General features: G+C 42.7%; 2 protein-coding genes across 5 annotated transcripts in view; one reads left to right on the top strand and one right to left on the bottom strand.

Moving 5' to 3' along the window:
* Positions 1-8590, top strand: part of tab2 (TGF-beta activated kinase 1 (MAP3K7) binding protein 2) — a 73605-nt gene extending 65015 nt beyond the window's left edge. For all 3 annotated transcript variants that reach the window (XM_008398550.3, XM_008398547.3, XM_008398546.3), the window contains one exon: positions 6495-8590. In XM_008398550.3, coding sequence (XP_008396772.1) covers positions 6495-6634 — 140 coding nt within the window. In that variant the 3' untranslated portion in view covers positions 6635-8590. The remainder of the gene's footprint in view (positions 1-6494) is intronic.
* Positions 8591-10736: 2146 nt separating this feature from the next.
* LOC103458019 (putative ribonuclease ZC3H12D) lies at positions 10737-21238 on the bottom strand. Of its 2 annotated transcripts, none has more exons than XM_008398552.2 (6): positions 21132-21238; positions 19728-20119; positions 16032-16171; positions 13479-13713; positions 13276-13382; positions 10737-11989 (listed from the first exon to the last, which is right to left on the bottom strand). In XM_008398552.2, the coding sequence occupies exons 2-6, from the start codon at positions 20021-20023 to the stop codon at positions 11130-11132; spliced, it is 1638 nt and encodes a 545-aa protein (XP_008396774.2). In that variant the 5' UTR covers positions 20024-20119; positions 21132-21238; the 3' UTR covers positions 10737-11129. The 2 variants fall into 2 exon arrangements, with proteins under 2 accessions (XP_008396774.2, XP_008396775.2); XM_008398553.3 differs by lacking the exon at positions 21132-21238 and adding an exon at positions 20598-21092.
* Between the last annotated feature and the right edge of the window lie 3290 nt (positions 21239-24528).

The following is a 24528-nucleotide window of genomic DNA, read 5'->3' as shown; positions in this document are numbered from 1 at the left end:
ATAAGACTAAATTTGGTATCCTAAATGCATGCCTATGGAACAAATATGTTAGTTGCACCGGACAAAATCACATAGTTTTGGCTCTGAAGGAAGATTGGTCATTCTCGTGGACCCGAGCCCGAACCGTGCAAACAGAAATAGAACCTTGGTTGAATGACTCGTTTCCCTGGACTGGTATAGCAAAGGATCAGGTATTCTTCATAGGAGACTTCCCGGAGGGGGCAGTTCGCTCCCCTGCCGGGTTGAAAGGACCGCACTTTGCTGACATGCGCACACAACCGCTTCCAACTCCAGATGACCTCCTAAATGCCCCTAAGGACCAGTTTGCACAAATTGATGAGTGTGTAGCCCAACGCATTTTTGATAGCCTTAACGACACAGAATGGGTGAAGACGATGTCCTCCCCGCGATGTGACCTTTGGCAAACCAGCAACACCTTCCACGCTGCATGGAATATCACTGCCCGAGTCCTGACACCTTCAAAACAGCGAAACTCGTCCTCCGTGCCTGGTACGAGGACTACCATCGTGCCTGGGATTGGGAGTGGTGGGGACTTCAACAGGAAGAACTGCAGGCTTGGGTTCTGCCTTGCCTCAATGCGTCCCACAATTATTGGATTAAATACCAATACATCGCCACTGTCTACTCCAAAGATCGGATGATTTGGCCAGGTATTTTTTGGAGACCCGACACCTACGTCCTACCAAGGCCCTGGCGCATGACTTGCAATGACAACAAGACCCAATGTACCATTGGGCTGGCAAGGAAACCATGTCAGACAATCCCGGGTTGGGAAGATTACTGCAAGGAACATTATGCGGATGAATATGACACCCATGCATCTGATGTAGTTTGGCGAAAGATTGCAGGGACATGGCGAAGAGCGATCGTAAGGGCAAAAACCTGCACTGATGCGATTTTGGGATACCAGCTACAAAAGCGCAAGAAGATTGTAGGTCTCCCTGTCCCTGCCATCCCCGACACTCTCATAGCCATCGCAGAAGGCCATGCATTCCGGAAAAGTCTTTGCGACGGAGAAGTGGACCCTGGGTTTGACTGGGTAGGCCCTAACCTTCTCTATTCTAACCTCACCTGCAACAGTTCCAAGGAAGTGTGGCAGAAATGTGGAACGGGTGAGCAACAGCATGCCTGCTACTGGTACGAGACTTTGGGCTCTACCCTGACTACTACCGTTATGGATGTAGTTGAGGAGGTTGGAAATGTGGTTGGTGGAGGCCTCAGTATTATCGAACATTGGTTGCTAAATGCTTTGAGCATGTTATGGCCATATTTGCTGGGCTTCCTGGGCGGAGCCATTGCCCTAATCCTGGGAGTGGTTGTAGTGAAGGAGTGGCTAAAAATGATTTGCCATCGCGAGAGGAAGGACTACCGGCCCCTCCCCCCAGAGGAGGAGCCTGTTTCAGCATAAAGGCAGGCCGCCGGGAGCCAGCGAGCCATTCGCGGATCTTCACTGCTGCAATCAAGACTGGACCTTAACCAAGGGATAAGAAGGGACGACATGGCATCCAATTCTTCAACCAACTTCTCTCTTCCCTCTACACTTTTCGCACCCATCCAAGTGAGTACCACTGAGCAGCTCGGGTTCATCCTGGCCTGGGTTGTCTACTGCCATACCGGGTCCTGGTCCACCGGACAGCTCCTGAGGGTGCTTGTCTCGGTTCAAGGGCTCATAAAGATCATCCTACGCCCAATCTTTTTGGGGCGCTGGGATCTTGCCCCTTCCCTCTTCGCCTGCTACCTAATGGGTAGGACCCGCATCAACTGGCGACGAGGCGCGGTGGCATGCCTTTGGCTTTCCATTGACACCGCGGCCTTCCTGATGGAATTACTCCTCGGAGGAACCCATGCTACCCGAGCGGCACCACTCAAGATCCTGGCCGCCATCGTCGAGGGCATTCTGGCCGTATCCATCCTCATTTACCTAGCCTACCAAGCCCTATCCATCAAAGGCAAGGGTAGGCTCCGCTGGCTTCGTAAGTGGGCCGCCCTAACCCTTTGGGCGGCAGGATGGGGAGTTTTTGTGCTTTTGTATTGGTTAGGGAAGTCGTCCCCGCTGCCCATTGCTGTATGGCTCATGACCCACGGGGCCATATTTCACGACCCGACCCCGATGTCTACTCCCGGGTCCCCGGAATATGAAGATCCACCCCCCATTATTAATTCCCCTTGGCTCGCGGCTCAACGCGGCACATCGGCATAAGAACCAGCCTTGGTCCCTGCTCCTGCTTATGCGCATTTAGCTTCTTTTTATCAATTTATGTATGTTGATCGATCGATACCTACTAATCATGAAAATTACCTGAGTTGCTGTTTCTCCTAGGCTCCAACTTGCTGTGTGGGATGCGGAGCGTCCGTAGAATCCTTGGGATTCATGTGGGTAGCATCGTCTACCCGATGGTGTAACGCTTGCGTGCACCTTGATAACGTTACAGCGATCCTCTGCCTCAATGAGCAACGGGACCTGCCGTACGTCTCGGCCTCTGCATCTCGATCCCTGGAACAAGTACATAAAGTCGTGTGGACCTCTGCGTTGAACCAAGACGACGACACTCTCCGAACATCGTACTTGGGAAACGACCGGATATTACCCATAGTCCAGAAGCTATGGGAGAATCAGATCACTCGTCAATGCCTACCCACTCTACACCTTTTGGATGGCCGAGTGTTGGCGGTGGGTGACCCCCGTCCATCTGTTTGTCCGGCGTCTCCTGACATGTACATCGACGTCGGGTGCCAAACCAGCATTGCAACTCACGTACAGAGTACTCAAACTGAGTCCCTCAGTTCATCTCAGCAAGCATGCCAGACCGACGATATACCTGTCCCATCACCCCAAGACCAAAGTAGCAATGTCAGCTCCTCTGTCGCCTGCATCTGCCGGGCACAGTCTCCTTCGTTTGCTATTGACTTCGAGAACCTGCTGAAGGAACTCGAGGAAAGTTGTAGTTTTCCAGCGGCCCCGCCACAGGATTTGGCGGCTGAAGTGCTTTTTCCAACCTCACCACCTCAGTTGGAGCGCCAAGACCCCTTTGGGCCGTCTAAGTCTACTGTAGACGTGGGACTAGAGGCTGAGATCTGGTCTTCTCCACCTTCCACCTAACGGAATACGAGATCGTGGACACTTGGACGCCTTCATCTTCTCCTACGACCTGCTACGAGAGAGACATTTTGACTCTCCATGGTGGTGATGAATTGGACTTTTGGTAGTCGGAATTTAGATTTTCTGCGAAGCCCCGTCCGATCTCACGGAGGGGGTGTCGAGGAATCTGGTATGGGTATGTGAGATCTGTCCAGGTATACGCAGAAAAATGGAATAAAGGCCTGAGAAATAACAGTATATCGAATAATGATTAAATGATGATTATAAGTGATAAGTGATTATAAAGTGACAATACACAGGCCAATGAAGAAGTGTCTGTAATGTATGGTCAAAACATGTATTCTGTATTTCTGATTAAGTAAATGTTATAATAATGTATACTCTGTACTCCTAATCAGTTGATGTTCTGTACTTATAATCAAGTGAATGATAATAGTTTATATTATGAAAGGCTGGAGGTTATACTTTTGAGTCAACTAACAAATAACATGATTATATAAAATCAGCATGTATTATTAAAACCATGGATACTGTGGTAAGGGAAAAGAATACTTCTCACTGAGCAAAAGGCGAGGGGTGAGTCACCAAATGGGGAAGGAAAGCAAGGGTGCGGCAGAATTGGAAACAGATGGTCGACGGAAAAAGGGAACTGCCCCGATGAAGCGAGTAGGTAGGGATGAGTCATTGGAAACTTGAGAAAGAGCCCGGTGCTTTCCACCGGCAGCCCTGCCTTGCATGATCTCAGGCAATGACATAATGCGATGGGCGGGTTCCATGGAAACACAGGGCATAAATACTAATGTACGGGACAGAACGAGCGTTCTTCGTCGGCAGCGCAGAAGCGGAATCATCAGAGGGAGCTGACTAAAGACCGGCAGAGGATTACACCGAGGGACCAAGGGAAACTTATTCCACGACTTCACGCTGCCTAGAAGGGACGAGTTCCACCAGCCAACACCCCTGGTTCCAGATCCGACCGAATCTTCTGCCTCTACCCAACGTTCTCAACCCCGGCGCGGCTGACTTGGAGAAGAGACGGAGGTCCTTTAAAGACAAGGAGTCTGCATGTTCAATGGAAAGCGTGAGCCTTCTCTCCGCTTCTCTTCCGTAAAGAGGACTTTGCTCCGGCTGGACAAAGACTCTGACCAAGGACCTCAAAAGATTACAGCTGCCGAGACCAATGACCATCGGGTATGAGTTAACCAGCTTCTCCCAAAGCCTCGCTCAGTGAATTTAGTGAAACAGGTTAGGAATGAGAACAAGGAAAAGAGGTGATAAATCCTATTTGATTTCATTATATTTTTGCTTCTTTTATAACTCTTGGAAATTAATTTGTTGTTATATGCCCCTGCTAAAGCTTGCTTAATAAACTTGTAATTCTAAAATTCTAATGAGGATTGTGAACAGTGAGTTTAATTGTGTCAGTCTTAATTATTGTTGGTTCTCCTAAATATAGTAAAACAACATACATGATGCTAGAGACAGGGTGGCTTTGTGTTTTCCTCTGGTGAGTGTTAAAATAATGACCTTGGGACTTAACTCTAAGTCACTAAATTTAATCTAGCCGTTAACAAGTGCCGTTATTTTAGGAAAGGAGCTACCGTTAACAGGAGTGGTTGTAGGGGTTATGTCACTGTGAGGGCTACTCAGCGGATTGCCCCTCAACTGTAAAAGGTCATAACTTCTGGATCGAAGGTAGTCAGAGCTAGACGAGTCCTTTCCGACCCCAGTTTAAACAGATAATTCTCCACAAACTATCGCTAGGGTAAGACCCGAGTTTCTGGGGGTTTTCCGGACCTGTTAGACAGAGAACTGGGCAGTAGTGAGTCCAAAGAGTTGTGAGGAGTGGGCGGGACTTACTATTGGGTAGTAACAGACATCCTTCAGTGTCATGGTTTGGATGGTATTGAAAGCACTTGAGAAATCAAAGAACATGATTCTCACTGTGCTCCCAGTATTCTCCAGGTGAGAAATAGAGCTGTGTAGAAGGTGGATGATGGCATCCTCCACTCCAATGCCATTTTGGTAGGCAAACTGAAGTGAGTCCATAGATGGGCTCCAGGGGGTGGAGGTGTGCAAGAAGCAGTCTCTCCAAGGTCTTCATCAGGTGAGATGTCAATGCCACCAGCCTGTTGCTGTTGAGGTCTTTTGGGTGTGGGGTCTTTGGCACTGGTACCACGCAGGATGTCTTCCACAGCTGTGGAACTTTCCCCAACCTCAAGCTGAGATTAAGATGTACCCGGTCACATCACACAGCTGATCTGCAGCCTTCCTGGTCTTTATCTTCCTGAGCTCACTTCTCACCTTTGGTGCTGTGAATGTCAGGCTGAATTGATGGGGTACTGCCATTCACCATGGCAACAGGAGTAAATAAAAGGCCTCAAAGTGCACATTTCTCAGAGAGGGAATTAGAAATGCTAGTAATTGCATAAGGAGAATGTCAAAACATATTTAAGAAAAAAAGTGATACTATTGCTGCTATAAAAACTTGGTCTCTTGGTAGAGACCAAGTCAATGCGTGAGTGTGATTTGACAGAGATCTCCGATTTTATTCTCGACACTATTGTTTAATTTCCAACAAAAACGTCATGGTGTAATTTCACTGAGATAAATGGCGGTAACACGTCAAAACATCTTACTCCAGAGATGACAGACATCCAGTCGTGGTCCGATCTATCTCTCCTGGTGGATAATTCTGCTGAGGATTAGTGTTCCAAAGTCTACTACGCTATTTCTGACACGTTCAACTTGTCACGTCTCAGCAGAACAGTCAGACAGACTCAGGATTTGTACACAGAGTAAGCTGACTCATGATAATGCCTACCTGGATTTCTGAAACCGAAAACTCAGGATATCCACATATCTACCTTGAACTTACCTTGAGTTTTCCATATATACCGCTTTCTGAAAACTGTTGACAGGACCACTGTTTGTATCAAACCTACCAAAACTGAACTTTTATAGAAGATAGGCTGAAAGAAAAGCAGAAGAATTCTAGTTTGCAGTTTGCCACTGAGACACAGCAGACATGTAGCAGGAAGTGCGCTGGAAAAATGAGACCCCAACTGGACTAGGACTGCAACAATTAATCGAATTTCATGATTAATAGATTATTGAAATAAATATTAACTAATTTAGTAATAGACTAATTATTAACTGGAGTACACAGACTTTAAATAGGTAATTTGCTGAAAAACATATTTGGAGTGGTAATTAAGCTAAAACGGTACAAAATACACATACATACAAAAGAAAAAGCTTAGTCTGTAAATATGTTCAACCCAAAAGTTCTCAAGTGGCAGTTTGGCTCAAATTCACTATTGGATTTTCAGCGGTGTTGTGTTGACCACCTTTCCTTTCCCTTTGCTCTCAGACCCAGGAAGTAAGATTGTGAAGCCCAGCACAGATCCAGAGGAGGATGAGGGCACCCATTGGAACTGCACAGCCTGCACCTTCCTCAACCATCCCGCCCTCAACCGCTGTGAACAGTGCGACTTCCCGCGGCACTTCTGAGCCAACGGGGCGCCGCGCCGCGCCCTGCCTCCGCACACCCTGATGTCTTGCAGGCTACAGTAGACCAGACTTTTTGAGTTTTCCTTTTGCTTTTGTGCGGCGAAAGAGAAAAACGGACAGCGGGCTGCGGCGGTGAAAACCGTGCAACCTCTTCTTCTCGGCTATTAATCGTCTTTCCTTTTTTCTGAGGGAGGTGTAAAGCTGTCCACCGAAGGCCTGACTGGACAGCGTATACAGCTCCTGTTGGTTCCCAACAGTGAGATGATACCTCGCCTTAGAGACCGGGACCGTCTCGCTGGGCGACGCTTCGCTGCTTCCACTCACAGTATTATGAGCGTGACCCCGCAGTGACGGCACACGCTCGCACAAACACTCCAGGTGCCGCTGTGCCTTTTCCTGATCATATATCTGAGTTGTTTCTTCCTCCGTGATGGCCTGACCTGGTAATGGAACTGAGCTCAGCCGCCGAAGGAAATCCACTTGTGGACTTGAACGTTCATTTGCCGTTTCTAGAGGATGCCAAAGGGCAAACAGCCACTGTTGCTGCCATGTTTCCATGCTTATTAATGTCTCTCCAGCACCCCCTTTCTGTCTACGTAGTCACAACTCGATGAAAAACAAGTTGCATGCTTTATGTACAGTACATTGAAGCAGAAGCTCTCCTCGAGCTCCTTGCTGTACATAATTTTTAGAATGTGTTTTTAAACCTTTTCTCCTCACACTATGAATCACATGTATTTCCTGTAATTATAGCTTTATAGACTTTATCAACTATTTTATTTCTGTTTTCCTTAAACAGACAAGCACCATGCTCCATTTTTAAGCTTTTTACTTGATTTGTGTGGGAGCGGAAGCTTTGCAGAAGGAGACGAGCAGAGCCGGTCAAAACCCTCACAGTCATCACGAAGCTACACGTGTCGGTTGGTCCGTTCATCGCTTGTGTATTTGCTGAGTTTCCCGTGTACGATCTGTTGACATAAGGCGATGGAGGAGGAGTTCTTGTTGTTATTATTTTTGTTTTTGTTCTTCAGGACATATTGGAGACTTTCTGGGGTTGGGGTAGAAAAGCTGGGTTTAAAAAAAAAAAAAAAAAAAAAGGAAAAAATGACAAACTGCCATCCTATCTGACAACTGGAATGTAGGATTGATGTTTGGGGATAAAATACACCTCAGTGCGAAGAGACTCATTTTGTAACACACCAGGATTGATTTGGAGGAGCTCCTGGAAAAGAAGTTCCAGAATCTGATGTTCCCAAGCAGACACGAGTCTGAGCGGAGCTTCTGGTTTCAACCAACTGGTGATGAATTAAAATGTCTTTCCTCTGTTTCAATGACCCCTCTGTGACCCTTGTGCCTTATACACATGTTAGAATTGTTACACAGACAGAACCTACCACACACACACACACACACACACACACAATGTAAGCACATGATTGTCCACTGTGTATTCCCTTATTTTTATTGGCTCATTTTATCCTCTTAATCTTTTTACCTAAGAGGGAGCGTCTAAAGTTTACTCAATGTGATTTAAGATATCGTAACCTTGAACTAGTTACTTTTGAGTTTTTCCTTATTTGTGAGCTGGTGCCTTGCATTAGTGCCTTATGAATTTATATTGACAATCTCCTCAGTCAAATTTCAAGTGCCATTTTTTAAAACCAAATTCTTAGTATTATGTAATCCCATTTAGAAGTAGAAGATGATTTATTGTCTCTTTAGCACTTACATCTTTGTTCTTCCTTTTTCCAACCCAAAGAACCCAGTTTTCAGCATTACCTGCACCTTGGTGTGAAGAGGCAGTTCATTCATGTTTTATTAAATGGAGGAAAAAGTCATTTTTGGATATCTAAAGGTTTTTTTTTTTTGTTTTTTGTTTTTTTGGATTTTAGCTGGGAAAACTGTCTTTGTAACAGATAAGTTATTTGTAAAAATAAAAAAAAAATCTATTCTGAATGTTGTTGGTGTGCCTTCAGAATGCTCTTCCCACTAGATGGCAGTAGAGCTCAATTACTGTTGAGTAATTGGAGTCACTTTTTGACTGTGGTTCCAGCTAATGAAAACCAAAAGTTCTGTTTTTCAGGAAATTAGAAAATCGTATAAGTCCAATTTGAAAAATAAAAAGGAATTGGTGGAATAAATTTAATTAACATTTGTATTTCAGTGCTTATTGACTGTCATACAGTAGAAATAAGAATAACAGTAATACTAAAATGATAAAGGAGTGGGTAGATGTATAAACTTATTTGAGCCCATCCCTACTCCAGCAATGTCATATTATGATCTCTTTCTGTTTCTTCCAGTTTCTAAGTATTATAGCAGTAAGCCTTCATCCTCCACTGGTTCTTTATTAAAATAGAAAATGCTGTATTGATCCCCAAGAGGAAACTGCTCATGTGCTGACAGCTACTCCATCCAAAGTGTTAAATATTGGTAAACACAAATTACACAACCATAAGCAATATAAAATCCATCCATCCATCCAGTAACTAAATTTATAATAAACATATAAAATAGATGCATTAATAAAATAAGAATGCACATGGAAATATATTTCCATATAAATAAATTATATAAATGATAAATACATGAGTCCAGAGAAAACTTGGATTAAGGGCAGTCAGAGTTGGGCATTGTATAATCTGATGGCTACATAAGAAATGATTTCTGTAGTACATTCAATGATGTGCTTATAATATTTCCATAGAGATGTACTTGCATAAAATGGAAAGATTTAATTTCTGTGGCTTTTATTATTATTTTGAGTCCAAACCATGTTAAAGATCGGAGAGTTCCCAGGTTACAAAGTTTGCAACAGGATGGAATAAATTTTTATTTTTTTTTTTCTGATTTGGACAGACGGAGAAATAATAAACCAAAAACATATACTGTACATTAATTTTCCCCATATGGCATTCATAAGCTGGTGAGTTGGTGTACTCTGTTCTGTTGACCTGCTGTCGTTGGAGAAGCCTGGCTTGCTTTAAAGGCAGCGTCACTAAAGCAGGTAAAATGACATCAGCAGCTTTCACAGTTTTGTTGTGCATCTTTCGTGCACAATGACATGAAAACGAATTCAGATTCATAAAGCTTGTCGGCAGAAAGATGTAACATTTGAACAATCGGCTTTTTTAGTGATCTTTGTTGGCTTGTTCCCTTGGCAGAAGTGATGACAGTGTGGGCCACAGCAATTCTGTATAAATATGTTTTTATCTAATATTCTGAGTAATAATTAGAAATATATCAATTTATATATAGCGTATCTATATTAAATTCTCTGGAGTGAATTAATGAAACATTCTGTATCACATCAAGATTTCCTGTTGTGCAACTGTGGCTCAGTGGGAAAGTCTTCACTGACTCCTGTACATGCTGATGGGCACTTTACCACATGTTGAGTAAGTTCAATGAGAAACCTGAAGTCACAATAACCACTGAACAGCTTTGTTAGGCTTTCAAGTTATCATGCAATGTTGTCTTATGGGTTTATTGGAACACTTAATCTTTTAAAGGGACAGTATTATGTGTTTGCCAGCCACACAGTGCCATTTTAACGCACGAAGAACTGTTAATTTCAGTTATTTAAAAAATACTGTATATATCAAATATAGCTGTCTCTTTAAAAACTCCTGCTCTTTCTGAAACTCCGGCTTCAAGAAGTCATCACAACACTCCTCTATTTACCCTACAGCAATGTTTTAACCAGCGTTGATCTGAGAAGTAGCTCCTATAATGAGCTCAGCAGACATACAATTAAACCAGGTGTTTGCTAATTGCTGCTGGTTAGTCTGAAGGAGCTGAGGGGGGTGCTGCTCTGTGAGGCAGACGTTTGGAAACTGCGAGATGGTGCTGGATCCACCCAGGCGTTTTGCATGGCTCAATGATTGCCATGGAGATATCTCGAACATGTATGAAAGAATCAAAGCAACCCCCGGGTATTTATTTTATGAGAGAATGACGTTTCGACATGATGTAAAGCTTAATTAAGTCGACTTTACTTTCTACTGCCCCTTTTAAAGGGCTATGCCGCTGCGGCCACCAGGAGGCGCCACTCTTCGTCATAAACTAATTGGCATACTCAACACAAAAACCAAACCCCGACTTCTTTACAAAGTTTATTCAAAATGTGCAACAAAACCACAATGTTTCACAGTTAATATCGGGACAGTCTTCACAAAAGTACAGTCTATAGTGTTCCTCATTTTGAGGCAACATGAAAAAACAACACATGTTGCTTTAATGAACATTTGTCAACGCTACAATAAGTAGCTGGAATGGAGCTAAGTGCATTGCACTTCTGTAATAGGATAAAGGAATAGCCGACATTGTAGTTTTATCAGACCAACTTCCTTCTTAATGCTTAATATAATGCGTTTGACACATTTCATAACAAATAAAATTTCTCTTAAGGAAATGTTCACTTTGGTTTCACTATTTCCGGGATGAGAACTCCAGTGTGGGCTCAGTTTGAAAGCACCAATAGAGGTTTGGCAGTCTAGAAGGACATGTTGCTGGTCCTGTAGTTCTGGATGAGTCCGATCAGTTCCAGCATGTCTGAGACGTGGGGGTTGGCGTTCAGGACCTGCTCCACCATGCTCTGAGGGAAGAGCGTGCTCAGCTGGCTCCGCAGGTCGTTCCTCTGCTCACTGGACACGCTTCTGCTCTGGTTGATGGAGGCGCTGGGCTGCTGCCCCCAGGGGTCCCGGGGCAGGCTGTGGCTATGCTGGTACTGCATGTCTGAGAAATGAGAAGTCTGCTCCCCGCTGTGTGCAGGCACAGTGGGGCAGGAGCTCCACACCGGCTGGCGCTGCTGGTGGTGCTGCTGCTGGTGGTGGTGGTGATGATGGTTGGCCGGGTTCTGGTGGCCGCACCTACACTGGCTGTACATGTGACTCTCACAGGGCAAAGAGCCATTTTGGGGAGGGTAGTAACTGTGTCCATTGGGTGAAAGCCTCAGGCTGTTCCCGGCGTACGAGCCGGACATTTGGTAGCTGCCTCTGCCGCTGCTGTAGCTGGTCAGAGGGGGCTCCTGGCTGAACGGCATGTCCTGGATGCTGAGCCTGGACATGGAGCTACCCATGGAGCTGAAGGCCTCGTCTGCATCGGAGCTTGAGTACTGGTAAAAAAGAGGACTCTTGTTTAGCTGGCTTCTCAGGTTGTTGCTCTCCCTGTAACAGATGGAGGGGTCGCTGTGAGTCAGGTCGTCTCTGCTTCCGTAGGGAGGGGTGGGTGGAGTGTATCTGTGTTCAGGTTGATGTGCCAGAGCCCTCAGTTCATCTGCTACAGCCAGCTGTGACTGATTCGCCCTCTCTGGATGGTAGAACTTGCACTTTATCCCATAAGTACATTTCTTTCCTGAAAAAACCAAACAAACAGGGAAATCTATTCATTTTGAGTTCCACAGAGAAAATACACAGCGTGCCACCGTCGTTACTGTCTCTGATAAACAAAAAAAATCTCAAACTCGTCCTCATCCTTCAGTTCCAGGGTTCTATTACTCAGAATTCAAAACTTGAATTTTCAGACACTTCAAGCCAAAGTTAGTTGTTTTCCAGTTACAAGTTCGAACGTCATTGAACAGGAAAACAACTCTATTATTAGCGTTACAAGCTAACAATGCATTTTAGATTTTCAAGCACAACAGCACCATGTTCACTGAAGGACTGTATGAAAAAATAAATGAATTCCTGACCATCAACAGTGCAAATTAACAGTTTTTGACTGTTTTCTGTGTACAACAGCCATATTGGATTTTGAGTTCAAGGTTCATTAACCCCTATTTGTCCCACTTGGAATTCCAACCTCTGAAGGGTCTATAGACCTTTCTGTTAATTGTTGTATAAAAATTTCAACTTTTAAATAACGAGGTAATTTCTGTTAGATTACAAAGTACATTTTTCTTTTCTTTTCTGTTTTGTTTTTATGTTCATTGCACAAATCAAAAAGGCTCATGTTTTCTAACAGCTCTGTTTCAAATTGTCCAGATGGTGTACTTAAAAATATGTTTCTTAAATGAGGCGTTTGGTAAAAAGCTAGAAAATGTTTTCTATTTACTATGAAGACCCTCCAGGTTTAGCCTCAATATTTTCTATTTTTAGTTTAGAGGAGCACATCTCCACAACCTTAATTTGACAGTATGATCTGTTAGGCAGAAAAAAAAGTATGAGCTTTTATTTGCCCACTTGGTAGTACTTATGTCTAGGTAGGATAAACTCCTTCTGCATGTTAACAGATGATAATCTATCTCCGGAATGCAGTTTGCTACTAGCTTTCAGGCGGTTGTCAATCTCTGCAGGTCTAACCTGTGATACAATTTAACCTGAAGCTAAATGAAAGTTGCTGCTTTAGCTGAATGTTTGGTTTTTGTCCCTTTTGCTGCGAAAAGTTAATGATGAAGTCTGAGTGGAAATACGTGGAGGCGTTTTGTCTGCATGCATCCGTGGAGAGTGAACATTTTTGCTCATCAGAAATGTTCCATCTAACATTGATGAAACTAACATCTTTCTACATGAATGATTAACTTCTAAGATGTTGATCACACGTATCATTTATTTTTGCTGCTTGTTACAGTATTGGTTTCTACTTTGCTCCTGTGCCATGGGGCAGAACGAGTGATTATTAATAAAGTGATGCGAACTCACCGTATGGACAGTGCTGCTGCTTGTTGTCCTGTGTCCATGGCTTCTTCCTGAGAAAGTCATCAATGGTGGGACCGTTTCTACCCAGGGGATCATCTGGAGGCATGAACCTGCACAGCAGCACACGGATAAATTAGATTAGTGGCTGTTGGGGAAGAAGAACCCAGACCCAAGGCAGACAGTTGGGGAAACTGAGGAAGCCTTACTTGTCATTGGCAAATGTGTACATTAGGAGCCTCTCCTCAATAAATTTTTTCCACTGGGGATTCTCTGTCTGCAGGTCACGGTAGTTGTCGTTGGACACGATGATTCCATCATATTCAACTGCCAGCTTGATGATGTAGCGGTCATCATAACACACCACCCTCTTGCCGTTGACGCAGCGGGACGGTGTGTACACCAGGATCTTTCTCCTCTCCAGTTCATGGAGAATATGTTGATCTATGGGACACAAGACAATGCAATTTAGTACAATGATAGAGCTGTTTACAAATCTTCTCTTTGGTAAAGAACCTCTTATATGTTGTCTTCATATTTAAGTGGCAAAGCAGCTACTGTAACCATAACCTGGTTGATGATCAGACCAGGTTTGGATGAGCGCTCTGGCTGTTCTTTCTGCTCCAGATGTTTTAGGCTTAGACCCTTCGTAGTGTTTGAAAGATGTTTTATGTCATCTCATAAAGCAGCTGAGATGTATTTGAAAGATTTTCCTTGCCTTTGTGATCTTGACAATTACAAATGGTCCCTCGAAGTCAGTTATTCCAACTTTTTCAAAAGTAGATTTTAAAAATCCTAATGGTACAGAACCACAATTGTAGTGGAGTGGAGTGAAGACAGGCTTATCGCGTATCCATACAGGAAGATAAACATCAGCATTTCCCACATATCGACAAGATCACTGGGAGGTTTCTACAGGATTTGTTCTGGCATGAAGCAGAGGCTACCTTGAAAACATTAGCAACAAGCTATTTCTGGAGCTGCCTGTGTAAATGGTTAAAGTTTGGTATTTTGGCCTTCACACAATATTTGGTAATATTGCTGTTTCTTCATGTTGCAGCTATCATATTTGGTTGCTAGATCCGAGCTATTGTTAACATGTTTAAGCACCTGCTGTACATTAGACTCTCTAAAGCAGGAGACCTAAACCTCGCTGTTCACACAGGCCTTCACTACTTGTTTAGACAGCGACAGTAAGAGCAGGAAATATCAAAGGTGTAGAGTTACCTCCTGCACTACTTCTTTATAAGCTCCTGATGAGCACTTTCCTGGAACAAGTTAAGGTTTGTAGGGCTGATCCAACACAATCAACATACTGGATATCATTTAAGTGCACCCACTTCCTCGTTCTGCATGGAGTTTGGATCCTGCTTCACTTCGGTCACTAACGTTCAGTGGAAGTCGCTGAGAGCTGCCAAACGGGATGAATGCAACAGAAAGGATGTCAGGATGGGAATTTACCTGCACTAATCAGTTATTTGCCTCAGTGGCATATTGCATGTCTTGACAGTTCCAAAGATTGTACAACTTACTTCCTTGATTTGTCTAACTTCAATTTCTTGCTAAAGTTGCTGCTGCCTCAACATGCTAAATGAGCAAAAAGACTTCGACTGTTGTACTATGCAAATGAATCACCTTGGTTTGCCTCCTTTCCAGTAAGCTTCATCATTTGCTTTGATGTGGCAGTTCACCATGAAAGTGCATTGGTTTCCACTTGTGTCGAACAATAATACCAAAAAAAGAAAACTGTACAAAACAAGTTGTTTTTCTAATTTCACAAGTTTTGAGTTTCGAGTCATGTGCGTCAGAGTTTCAGGTTGATATCTTGAGACCTTTAGCTTGGTTCTCATCTAGAGGTTCAGACATCTGCATACATGAATTAATCCCCATCAGGATGGTAAGTGCCACTCTAGACGGGTAATGAGTTTGCAACTTCTTTCAAAGTCATGTCCAAAGACATGACTGTCAGGTTAACTGCTTTCTCTAAATTGACCTTAGATGTGATTGTGTGTGTCCTGTGTTTCCCTATGATGGACTGGTGACCTGTCCAGTGTGTACCCCACCTCTTGCCCAATGGCTGCTAAAGATGGACCCCTGTGGCCCCGTGAGAACCAATGGGTATAGACAATGTGGATGTTTACAGGCAGAAAGGACTAGGAGTTAAAAAGTACATTTTTCTCATTAGATCATTAAGTCTTATCAGAAGTATTTGTAGAAGTCCATCCATACTTTCATCCATTCATTGTCTTCCACTTATCTGAAGATGACTGGAAGGTTTATTGTGCCCCCACTCATAAATCAAGTCACCAAGGTTCTTGAATTGTTCTACTCTAGGTAGGTAGAAGTCTCTCTTTTGACTGTAACATCAGAGATTGGTTCTAAGTGTAATTTGTCTTTTCAGAAAGGAAACAACAAAATCTCTGAGATCCATGCATCAGTCGAAAAGGAACACAACCCTGCCTGACTGAGCTCTGAGGTCTGCGTGCAAACTAAAAGGTCACTCTGTAGTCAAGCATTGGTCACTCAGCTTGATTCAGAAAGCCAGGGGATGTCAGCAAGGGCCACTAATGCAACCCACTGGTTCTTATGAAGACCTTCACTGCAGATGTGTTCTATGAGGCCCATCTGCAGCCCTAAGCCTGCTGAGTTCACACAAATCAAAGTGTTTCATCCTGCGCAGCAGAGCCACAATACTAAACCCTCCAGTCACCTTGCAGGGATTTCTAGAATGAACAGTGGTATTTCCATTCAGGTGATCTTACCTGTGATGGGCGCCTCAGGCCGTGCCTGCTCCTTCCTCCACAGGGGCACAAACACAGTGATGTGACGCAGCCCTTTGTCCCAAAACCAGTTCACCGCCAGCTGGAGGCCTTGGCATGAAAACACCTTCTTGTCACCATGGCTACGGAGACAAAAGTCAGTGTCAACAAAAAAAAAATCTACTTCTGCTTTTGCATTTCCTTGTACGTTAGTCACACTCACAAACACACGCACACACACACACACACACACACACCTCCTCTCCCACTTTCAGGAAACTGATGGTGTTGTAAGACATGTGCTTCAGAGTTCTGTCCACGCTCATAGCTGGGTCACCAGATGCAGAACTGAAACTTTTCATATGTTCTGTCTTTAACTGGGTGCTGCTGACCTATGAGAACTAAAACTGTTGGCTGATCCAATGGTGGTGCCTTTTATAACTGACAACATGCCTGTTTTTTTAAAAGACATTTACTTCCCTATACTGGTGTAACTGTGAATAAGACATTTCGTAACAATCATGTCGGATACAAACTCATGATAAATGGATGGAATTTGTCTTGTCTTAGATTTATTGATTTGAAGTTCTTGACATTTGAGAAAACAAATTCTGAAGGGTATTTTTAAAGGGGAAATAAATTATTCATATTGATTAATGTTGTAGTTGTATATATTATTGTTACCTGATAATATTTACCCAGAACAGTAACACATATGCACTTTATTTAGTCCTAGTGAAACTCCTAAAATCTTTGCACAGGTTTGCAACAACACAGGGGGAGTCGTTCAGTTTTTAGCAATTTAACATCTTGACTCTTGAACCTCAGTTGCAGAAGTGTTACCAAGCGCCGACTACTGAGCAGGTAAACAAGATCATTTTGCTTACAGGAGACATTGTCTCTGCAAACATGTTCGTGGGTATCTGTTCACATGTGTGTGCGTGTGGGAGTTTCCCTTTTTTTCCATAAGCAGGAAGTGGTGAACTGCTTTCCATACAACAGGTAAAAAGATAATGACTGACACGAGCTACTTGTGGCTCACCCAGATGGGTTACCTGATAGTCTGTTTCTTTAAACCATTATGGCTTCTAGCACTTTATTAAAAATCCCAATAGTTTCTTACTTCTGCTTCCTGTGGCTATTACAATGTCTCATTGCTCTTCCCTCCTTTGATTCCAACAGGTTTGTGTCAGATGAATGTATGATAGAGGTCCAGTCATGATTCAAACAGTATCGATCCAAATTCAGTAACTTTTGTCTTTATAAAGAACTGGATTTTGGTAGCCAATGTCACATTTATGACATCCTTTAGCTAAGTTACTGTGGCTAAACTAACTTTCTCCTTCGTTATACTTGGAATTTCAAGTATAGCGAAGGAGACACTCACAAACACACGCACACACGTGTGTGTTTGTGAGTGTTTGGAGCCTTTTTTTTAGGAAGAAAAAAGGCTCATTCTTTAGAAAGAATGAACTTAACCTAGCAAAGATGCTAGCTAAAACGTAACTTGTTCCACCTCCTGTGTTTTTGGTTTTTGTTTCAAATTACTTCCTGTACTATTTATAAATTTAGTTCTAGCGTGGCATTCTCAGAGCTTTGGGAAATTCTTGTTTTAAATGCTTCATTGACAAACATGCTATTGTTCGCATCTTTTCCTCATTGGTTCCCAGCAGGAAAGCTACAGTAATTTGATTAGCTACGATTATTAGGGCAGTTCTAAATATGGAACTTAAAAGCTTTCAAGTTAGCTTAAAACTTTTAGAAAGCTTTTAGTGCAACAGTGTGAGGTGCTAGCTTCATTACAGTTAGCTCAGGTTTGCCTTTTAATTTTCAATTCTCATACTGTTATTTTAATGACAAGTCCGATTCAGCAGTGAACAGTTGTAAAGCATCTTATTGAAATCTACATTTTCCTGTATGTATATTGTTTTTCAAAAGAGTAAACAATAAAATGTATGTTTTATGAGCATTAGCTCAAAGCATTCTTTTCCAGTGGGGAAGCCTTTACCTACAAACATTCACATCGTTTTAATTACAGATGTGTCTGTGAGGTACAAGTGAGTTGTGCTGATTGCTTCTGCAGCTTTGTGGGTGGATATGACAAAAGTGTTAGAAAGTCAGATGTAAGTTACTACTGAGGGTGGGACTGAGACTGAAAACAAGTTGGCGTTTACCAAGTAAGACTCAACTGCGATTTGAACCATGTTGCATCACGGGTACTGGAAGATGTGACCTTTCTTTTAAGTTTGAGCCAAAAACCTTTTTTAGTTTCTGATAAGTTACCCAATTTAAAGGAATTCTTCCTGCCATTCGTCAGGTAACGACTCAGCTATTTGGAATAACTGAACGAGTATCTAACATCCGTGAGGTGGCATAAACCTCTCTCTGCTTTACCTGGGAAAAACGTCAGAGTAAATAGTTTGGTTTTCTTCCTCTTTGGACTCACTCCATGTCCTTACAGGAACATGTGTTGTAAAAACATCCCTCCTTTATCTTCTAATTTAAATTCATAACGTTTCCGCCATCTTCTCACTTAGCCGTCTGTTTTAATTTAGAACTTCTTGATCCATTAATGTAGATCGTAACAATATACCAGCCATGCAATCAGGTCACTAAGCAATTCTCATTGTGTTACACATTCTGTAATGTTTGTTCCAGCACGAATGGGCGACTCCCTCCTTCTTGGCCTCATGTACAACACTTTGTTCACACAATTAGGAGGAGACCAGAATACATTTTGGCAGTATTTCTGGGAAACAGAAGGATTAACAGAAAATTGCATCTTTCATGCTAAAATGCTTGTAGTGTCAAAAAACAATAATTGTTTTTGTGTGCGTATGTGTGTGCGATTTCACAGAATCTGTTTTGAGTCTAGAATCATTTATTAGAACAGGAGCTGATCAGATTTAAAGATTAAATTTAAAGCTGAGTAATTTGTAGTGTTCATCCACATATTTCTATTTACAGAGCATTAACTGCTTCTCAAGCACAACCCAGAGTGACACATCATCTGCAAAGAGGAAGTGTTCTCTGATCACAAGCCTGAACTAAAACCACACCAAGCAAAGTTAAAGGTGACAAAAAGAAAATTCACCAAAATATAGTTTCAAGCTAATGTTTCTGAGTGATAATGTCGGATAATGTCTACTGAAACTAATAGACACAAACTGCTGCTCTGTATATGTGAATTTTTCCAGGAAGTAAAGGAAGAAAAACATGCTTTCTGGCGCTGAAAATACCAAAAAATCCTTTGCTTGGCTTGAGAATAAGATGGAACTATTTATGTGAAAATAAGTGAGTTTTGGGAATGATCCTGCTTCCTGTTCTGTTAGAATCACTTTAATGTTCAGAGCACATTTACTGCACAGTCTGGTCAACATGATTTATCTTAGAGATCCTACATTTAATCAGTCCTTCATGATCATCATCAATGTGACGCAACCATGTAGATTAGGTAATACAGCAGTAGATGGGCAATAAAGCATCTGCATTTTCTACAGTAAATACCTAGAACCTCTTTAGTTTCACGGAGAACTTCTCTATATCAATGTTGCAGAGTAAACAAATAGTTTTTGAGCTATAAAGTTAAACTTTCTCAGCAAAGTGAGTTTAATAGTCCAACTGCTGCTGTGTCTTCCTCCACACTCAGTGAAACTTAAGATAAGTGTTTCTAGTGACAGATAAGTGCTGCTGACTCACCTCATGGCCACGTTGCTGCCGTCTATAACCACGGGTCTGAAGCCTGTGTTCGACTCTCTGTCAGGGCCGGTCCTGGCCTTGTTGGGGCTGGGGCTGGGGCTGCAGCCTCTGGGCACCAGCTTGGGACTGTTGGGTACGCTGGTGCTGCGAGTGTGGCAGGTCTTGATGAGCTCCTCCAGGATGTCGTTGGTCTGGGCGTCATGGTGCAGGCTCTCCAGCACCCTGAGAATGTCGGTGTGAGCGTATCCCAACTTGAGAAAGCGTTCCACTTTGGCGTGCTGCTGCTGGCGGTCCATCGCTCCTAGCTGCTGTCTTTCTCAGGTCTGTCTGTCTTTGGGAATCCCTCGTCTCGCCTCCTTATTCTGGCTGACGCCGGTCTCCAAGGTAACAGCCTGTGTTTTGGAACAGTTGACAGGTGTCAAAGATTGTGGGTGCAGACAGAGGAGCTCTGTCACTGAAAACACAGGAAGCACATCTGTGGTTTCTACGGGGTTTTCAGACAATCAGATTGTGGTTGCATGCGCGGCGATAGAATCTGCTCTGGTTGCCGCAGCCTCATGACTCTGAACGCAAGCGCCAAAACCGGCTGACGTCATGCTGAGTGAAGAAAGCCCCTCGCGGCCGGAGAGAGGAAGCAAAGGGGTCCACTGTGATCTCTGGTCTAATTTTACCTCCTGACTCACTGAAAACAGCCACCAAAAACATGAATGAATGGAAACAGCGTGAATGGACGTCGAGGCTTTCAAGCCCCCAGTGTTTTCATCACACCCCGGGAACTCCCTAAGGCTCCCACCCAGAGCGGCACCACACTGCTGGGTGACTCAACCCGCAGCCTTCAGCTTTCCTGACCCTGAGAAGACACGGCCTCACCTGAAAACACAAACCCGTATGTCACAGCTGAAGTCGGACCTGCAGGGTGTGCCTTTAAGAGAAACAGCCAGAGAACAACAGATGACAGTCATTCTTTAGAGCTTTCAATCATTGTCCAGCCTCGTCGATAAACAAGGTAGCCTGACGTCTAAAGAATGAGGAAAAAGCTCCAGTCAGACGCTACAGACGGCTGTTTCAAAAGACCAGTTCTCTGTTTTTATCTGCCGTTTCCTTCTCTGTGCTTGCACAATGTTGCTACAAAGTGCACCTAACCACATCCTTTGCCTTCGCATCACACTCTGTCTGTTTAACTCCTGTTTGTCTCACTCGTCCAACAGTGTGTGTGCCCTTTATGAGGCAGCTTTCAGCTCAGACCACAGTCTGACCCCTAACACCTACCTCCCTCCCTGTGTTCGTCTGAGACGTGACATGACATGCTCTAACCAGTCGAGATTCTTCACAGAAAAAGCAGAGAAACGTCTCCAGCAGAGCAACGCTGTCACCCAGCTGAACCGGGTCTGTTAGTGGACTTACACACTCCAGGTGGATCCCTCCTGTGTCCCGGCTGCTGTGTGTGTGTGTGAGCTGCTCCTGCCTGCCAGCCGTTCTGACAAACACTGCCGGTGTGTGTGAAGCTGCCCTTATTACTCACAGGAGGAAGAGAAAAAAATTACCTGTACTTCCTGATCTGGGATCAGTTCCTGACAAGCCTAAGGGATTTTATGTGAACGAACACTTCCTTGTGTGGTGTAATAAATGCTGGATAAATGTGTGCAGCTCCTGGAAGCGTGCCAGAGTTATTCCTTGGCAGGAGATTAAAAAAAACCATCTTGGTGTCTTATTTCAGTTTTTTTAAAAATATTTTTACCTTCATATCTGTGAATGGCTTAGAGAGAAACAACATGGTATCTTCAGCTCTCTGTAACTGATTTGGCAGCCAAAGTGTGACAATCAGTTCAATTCAAATTAATTAATTCATTCAAATTTGTCCCGATCACAACAAAATTCATGAGAGCTAACAGAGAAATTCATGAACAAAGCAAATTTATGAAGTGCCAATGGCTCCTCTTTACCATTTTATTTTTTTATCATACTATTTTTTTGCCACAGTTGAATGTTTCAGATCATCCGATTGATTTTACCGTCCCACAGAGATAATCAGATTCAAAACAAAAAGCGGTTTTCAAACAATGACATAAAAATCTGCCCAAACCAAGCCAGGCCCAATGAGAAAAGTAAGTACATCCCCTGTACATCATGAATGACCTCTTCTTAGACACATTTCACCCTCCACACCAGACCTGCAGTCAAAACATCAGCGAAACAGAACCTGTTAGACAAAATTAAATAGGTGGAACATCTCCGAAGCCACACATCATGCCTCAGTCTGGAGGAATTAAAGGTGGAAACAAATTTCGAAGCTTTGGTACTTCAGAGAGACTCAGAGAGAGCAGATATCCATAAATGGAGAAAACATGGAACAGTGGAGAAACTTCCCAGGCCTAACCAAGTTACTCCAAGAGCTTAATGAGAACCCATCCAGGAAGTCACAAAGAACAACGAATACAATCCAAAGCACTGCAGGCCTCAGGTAAGGTCAAAGTTCATGATTAAACAAAATGGAGCAGACAGGCTAAGATGACCTCAAACAGAACTCAAAGGTCTTGATGAAGACTTCTGGGAAAATATTCTGACTGATGAGACAAGAGAGCGAATGCAGTGTTTCAGAAAGAGAACATAACACCAGCAGGTAAACATGGCGGTGGCAGCATGATGATCTGGGGCTGCTTTGATGCTGCAGGATCTGAACGACTTGTAATTGATTAAATTAAATTCTGCTTTCTGAAACAGATTTTTGTATTTACTCAGGTCTTTTGTTAATTTGATACATTTATGGGACCAAAAAAGTGAAAATTAAAGTAATTAGTACAAAGGAGATCTTGCTTTATAGCATTGGACATGCATACACATGTTAGACAACTGAAGCTGTGACCTAGAATCACTGCACTGATCAACCACTGACTTGAAGATTTGGTGCCTCTGAGATATTTGGACCTTTTTTATTTGAATAGCCGTGGAAAAGATAGCATTACATTCTGTCTGACTAATCTGAAAATGCGGTTGAAAAGTGGAAAATATGTCAAACTCACCTATTGATGTTCCAATGTGGTTGATGAAATGTACTAACCCCATCGGACCAGGATGCCCCAACAGTCAGTAGTATAATGTGACTCTGAAAACAGAGATGGGATGATGATGATGAAGATGATGATGAAGCCAGGGGTTCATTAAGTTGCAGGTAATTTTACTGTAGGACAGAGAGAAAAACTGAGTCAATATTTATTTTGGTCTGCCGTGTTTCGCTGTGTCATCTGCCTGGATGTGACCATCGCCGCGCTATCAGTTCCAATAACTTCACGTTCTCCACAGATGATACACTTGACCTAGTTTTCCTGTTTTTAAATTGTCAGTTTCCTGGACAAAGTCACTGAAGCAGCTGTTGCTGTCACTAACCAGAGAATATGCACTCTGATTTTCAGAGATTGTAACATTAGCTCAGAGTTTATCTGCTGGTTTTCTCCTAAATGAAGCCACTAATGGAGCGACTGCTGCTTCTAATTCTTCGTTAACACAAAGTGTTTGTTGACAAGTGTTTCTGTTGTCTCCTCCATCCTGAGCCTTGCTGGGCTCAGGATGGAGGAGTTGTGTTTCATTGATCATTGAAATGGTCCAGTTGGATTGGAAACTGCCTGTGTAAGTGGATTGAAGTAGATTGTATAGTCTGGATATTAATCAGAACTGTTTATATTTTGAAGTGCCTAGTCAGTGCTATGTAAATAAATAGAATTAAGTCCATTTAAATTCATTCAGAAATCTGTTGAGTTGTGAAAACTTACCATAGAAATGCTAAAAAGTCAAATGAATTTATTATTTACTCAGGGCCGGCCTTATATAAGGGTCTTTATCAGAAGCCATGTCAACTCAGGTCACATTTGCTGTGCACAGTGCAGACTGTGAACCCTTCCTTAGATAACTATATTTAGACAATAAGTCACATTGATCAGAGTTTTGGTGAGAAAAGGAAAAATGTCAACCATTTCTTCAAGAACTCAGCACTGAAGCAGCAACACTATATTTATACAGCTTATAGAAATTACTCATTTATAATCTATTCCATTCATATTTTATCATCTCTGTTACAGGCTACTGCAAAATAACCAATCAAGAATTGGTAAGTAAAGTTCCAGGATGAAGGCAACAATGCCAACAGAAAAAATATTCCCACAATGGTTTCAACACAGAGAATATTAAGAAATCGTTTCTTATCTGAAGCAGCCGGCTAGCTTAGCTCAGTAGGAAGCTAACAAAGCTAAAAGCTAGCGTCTTTCTCGGTTAGTAAAGTAGTTCTGCCTTTCTTCTGGTTAACAATTATTTTTTATGTTGTTAAATCTGAATAGTATTCAGCTATAACACACTACAGTACAGTCATAACATCTATTTTTTTGTGTTGGTTTCTAAAGAGGATCACACAGGCTGGGGTTCCAAAGACAAACAAAAACAAATGTAGATTTTTGGAGGGTTAAAATGTCTTGTTATGTAGTGAGATGTAATATAAAAATGACAAGTCATACCCTGTCATTAGTTTTGAATGTTTTTTTTATGGTACATTCATAGCCTTCATTGCTTCCTCATCAGCCTGACATTTACGATTTAAAAAGGATTTCTGAAAAGGATTTGCAAAAGTTATCCCTCAGCCCTGTTTGTGGCCATGTCCAGTTTAAACTGTATTTTTTGTTTGTTTGTTTGTTTGTTTGTTTTGCTTTAGATACAGTACATACAATTGTTTTAACACGATAGAAAACCAGCATCACTGCTTTTTGGAATTATATTTCTACATGCTAGTTTAATTGCTAGGAGGTACACTAATTAA

The sequence above is a fragment of the Poecilia reticulata genome, chromosome 21 (genome assembly GCF_904066995.2).
Source record: "Poecilia reticulata chromosome 21, P_reticulata-male-v2, whole genome shotgun sequence".
Classification (NCBI taxonomy): domain Eukaryota; kingdom Metazoa; phylum Chordata; class Actinopteri; order Cyprinodontiformes; family Poeciliidae; genus Poecilia; species Poecilia reticulata.
The sequence above is the reverse complement of the archived record's forward strand: the minus strand, read 5'-3'. Positions and strand labels throughout refer to the sequence as shown.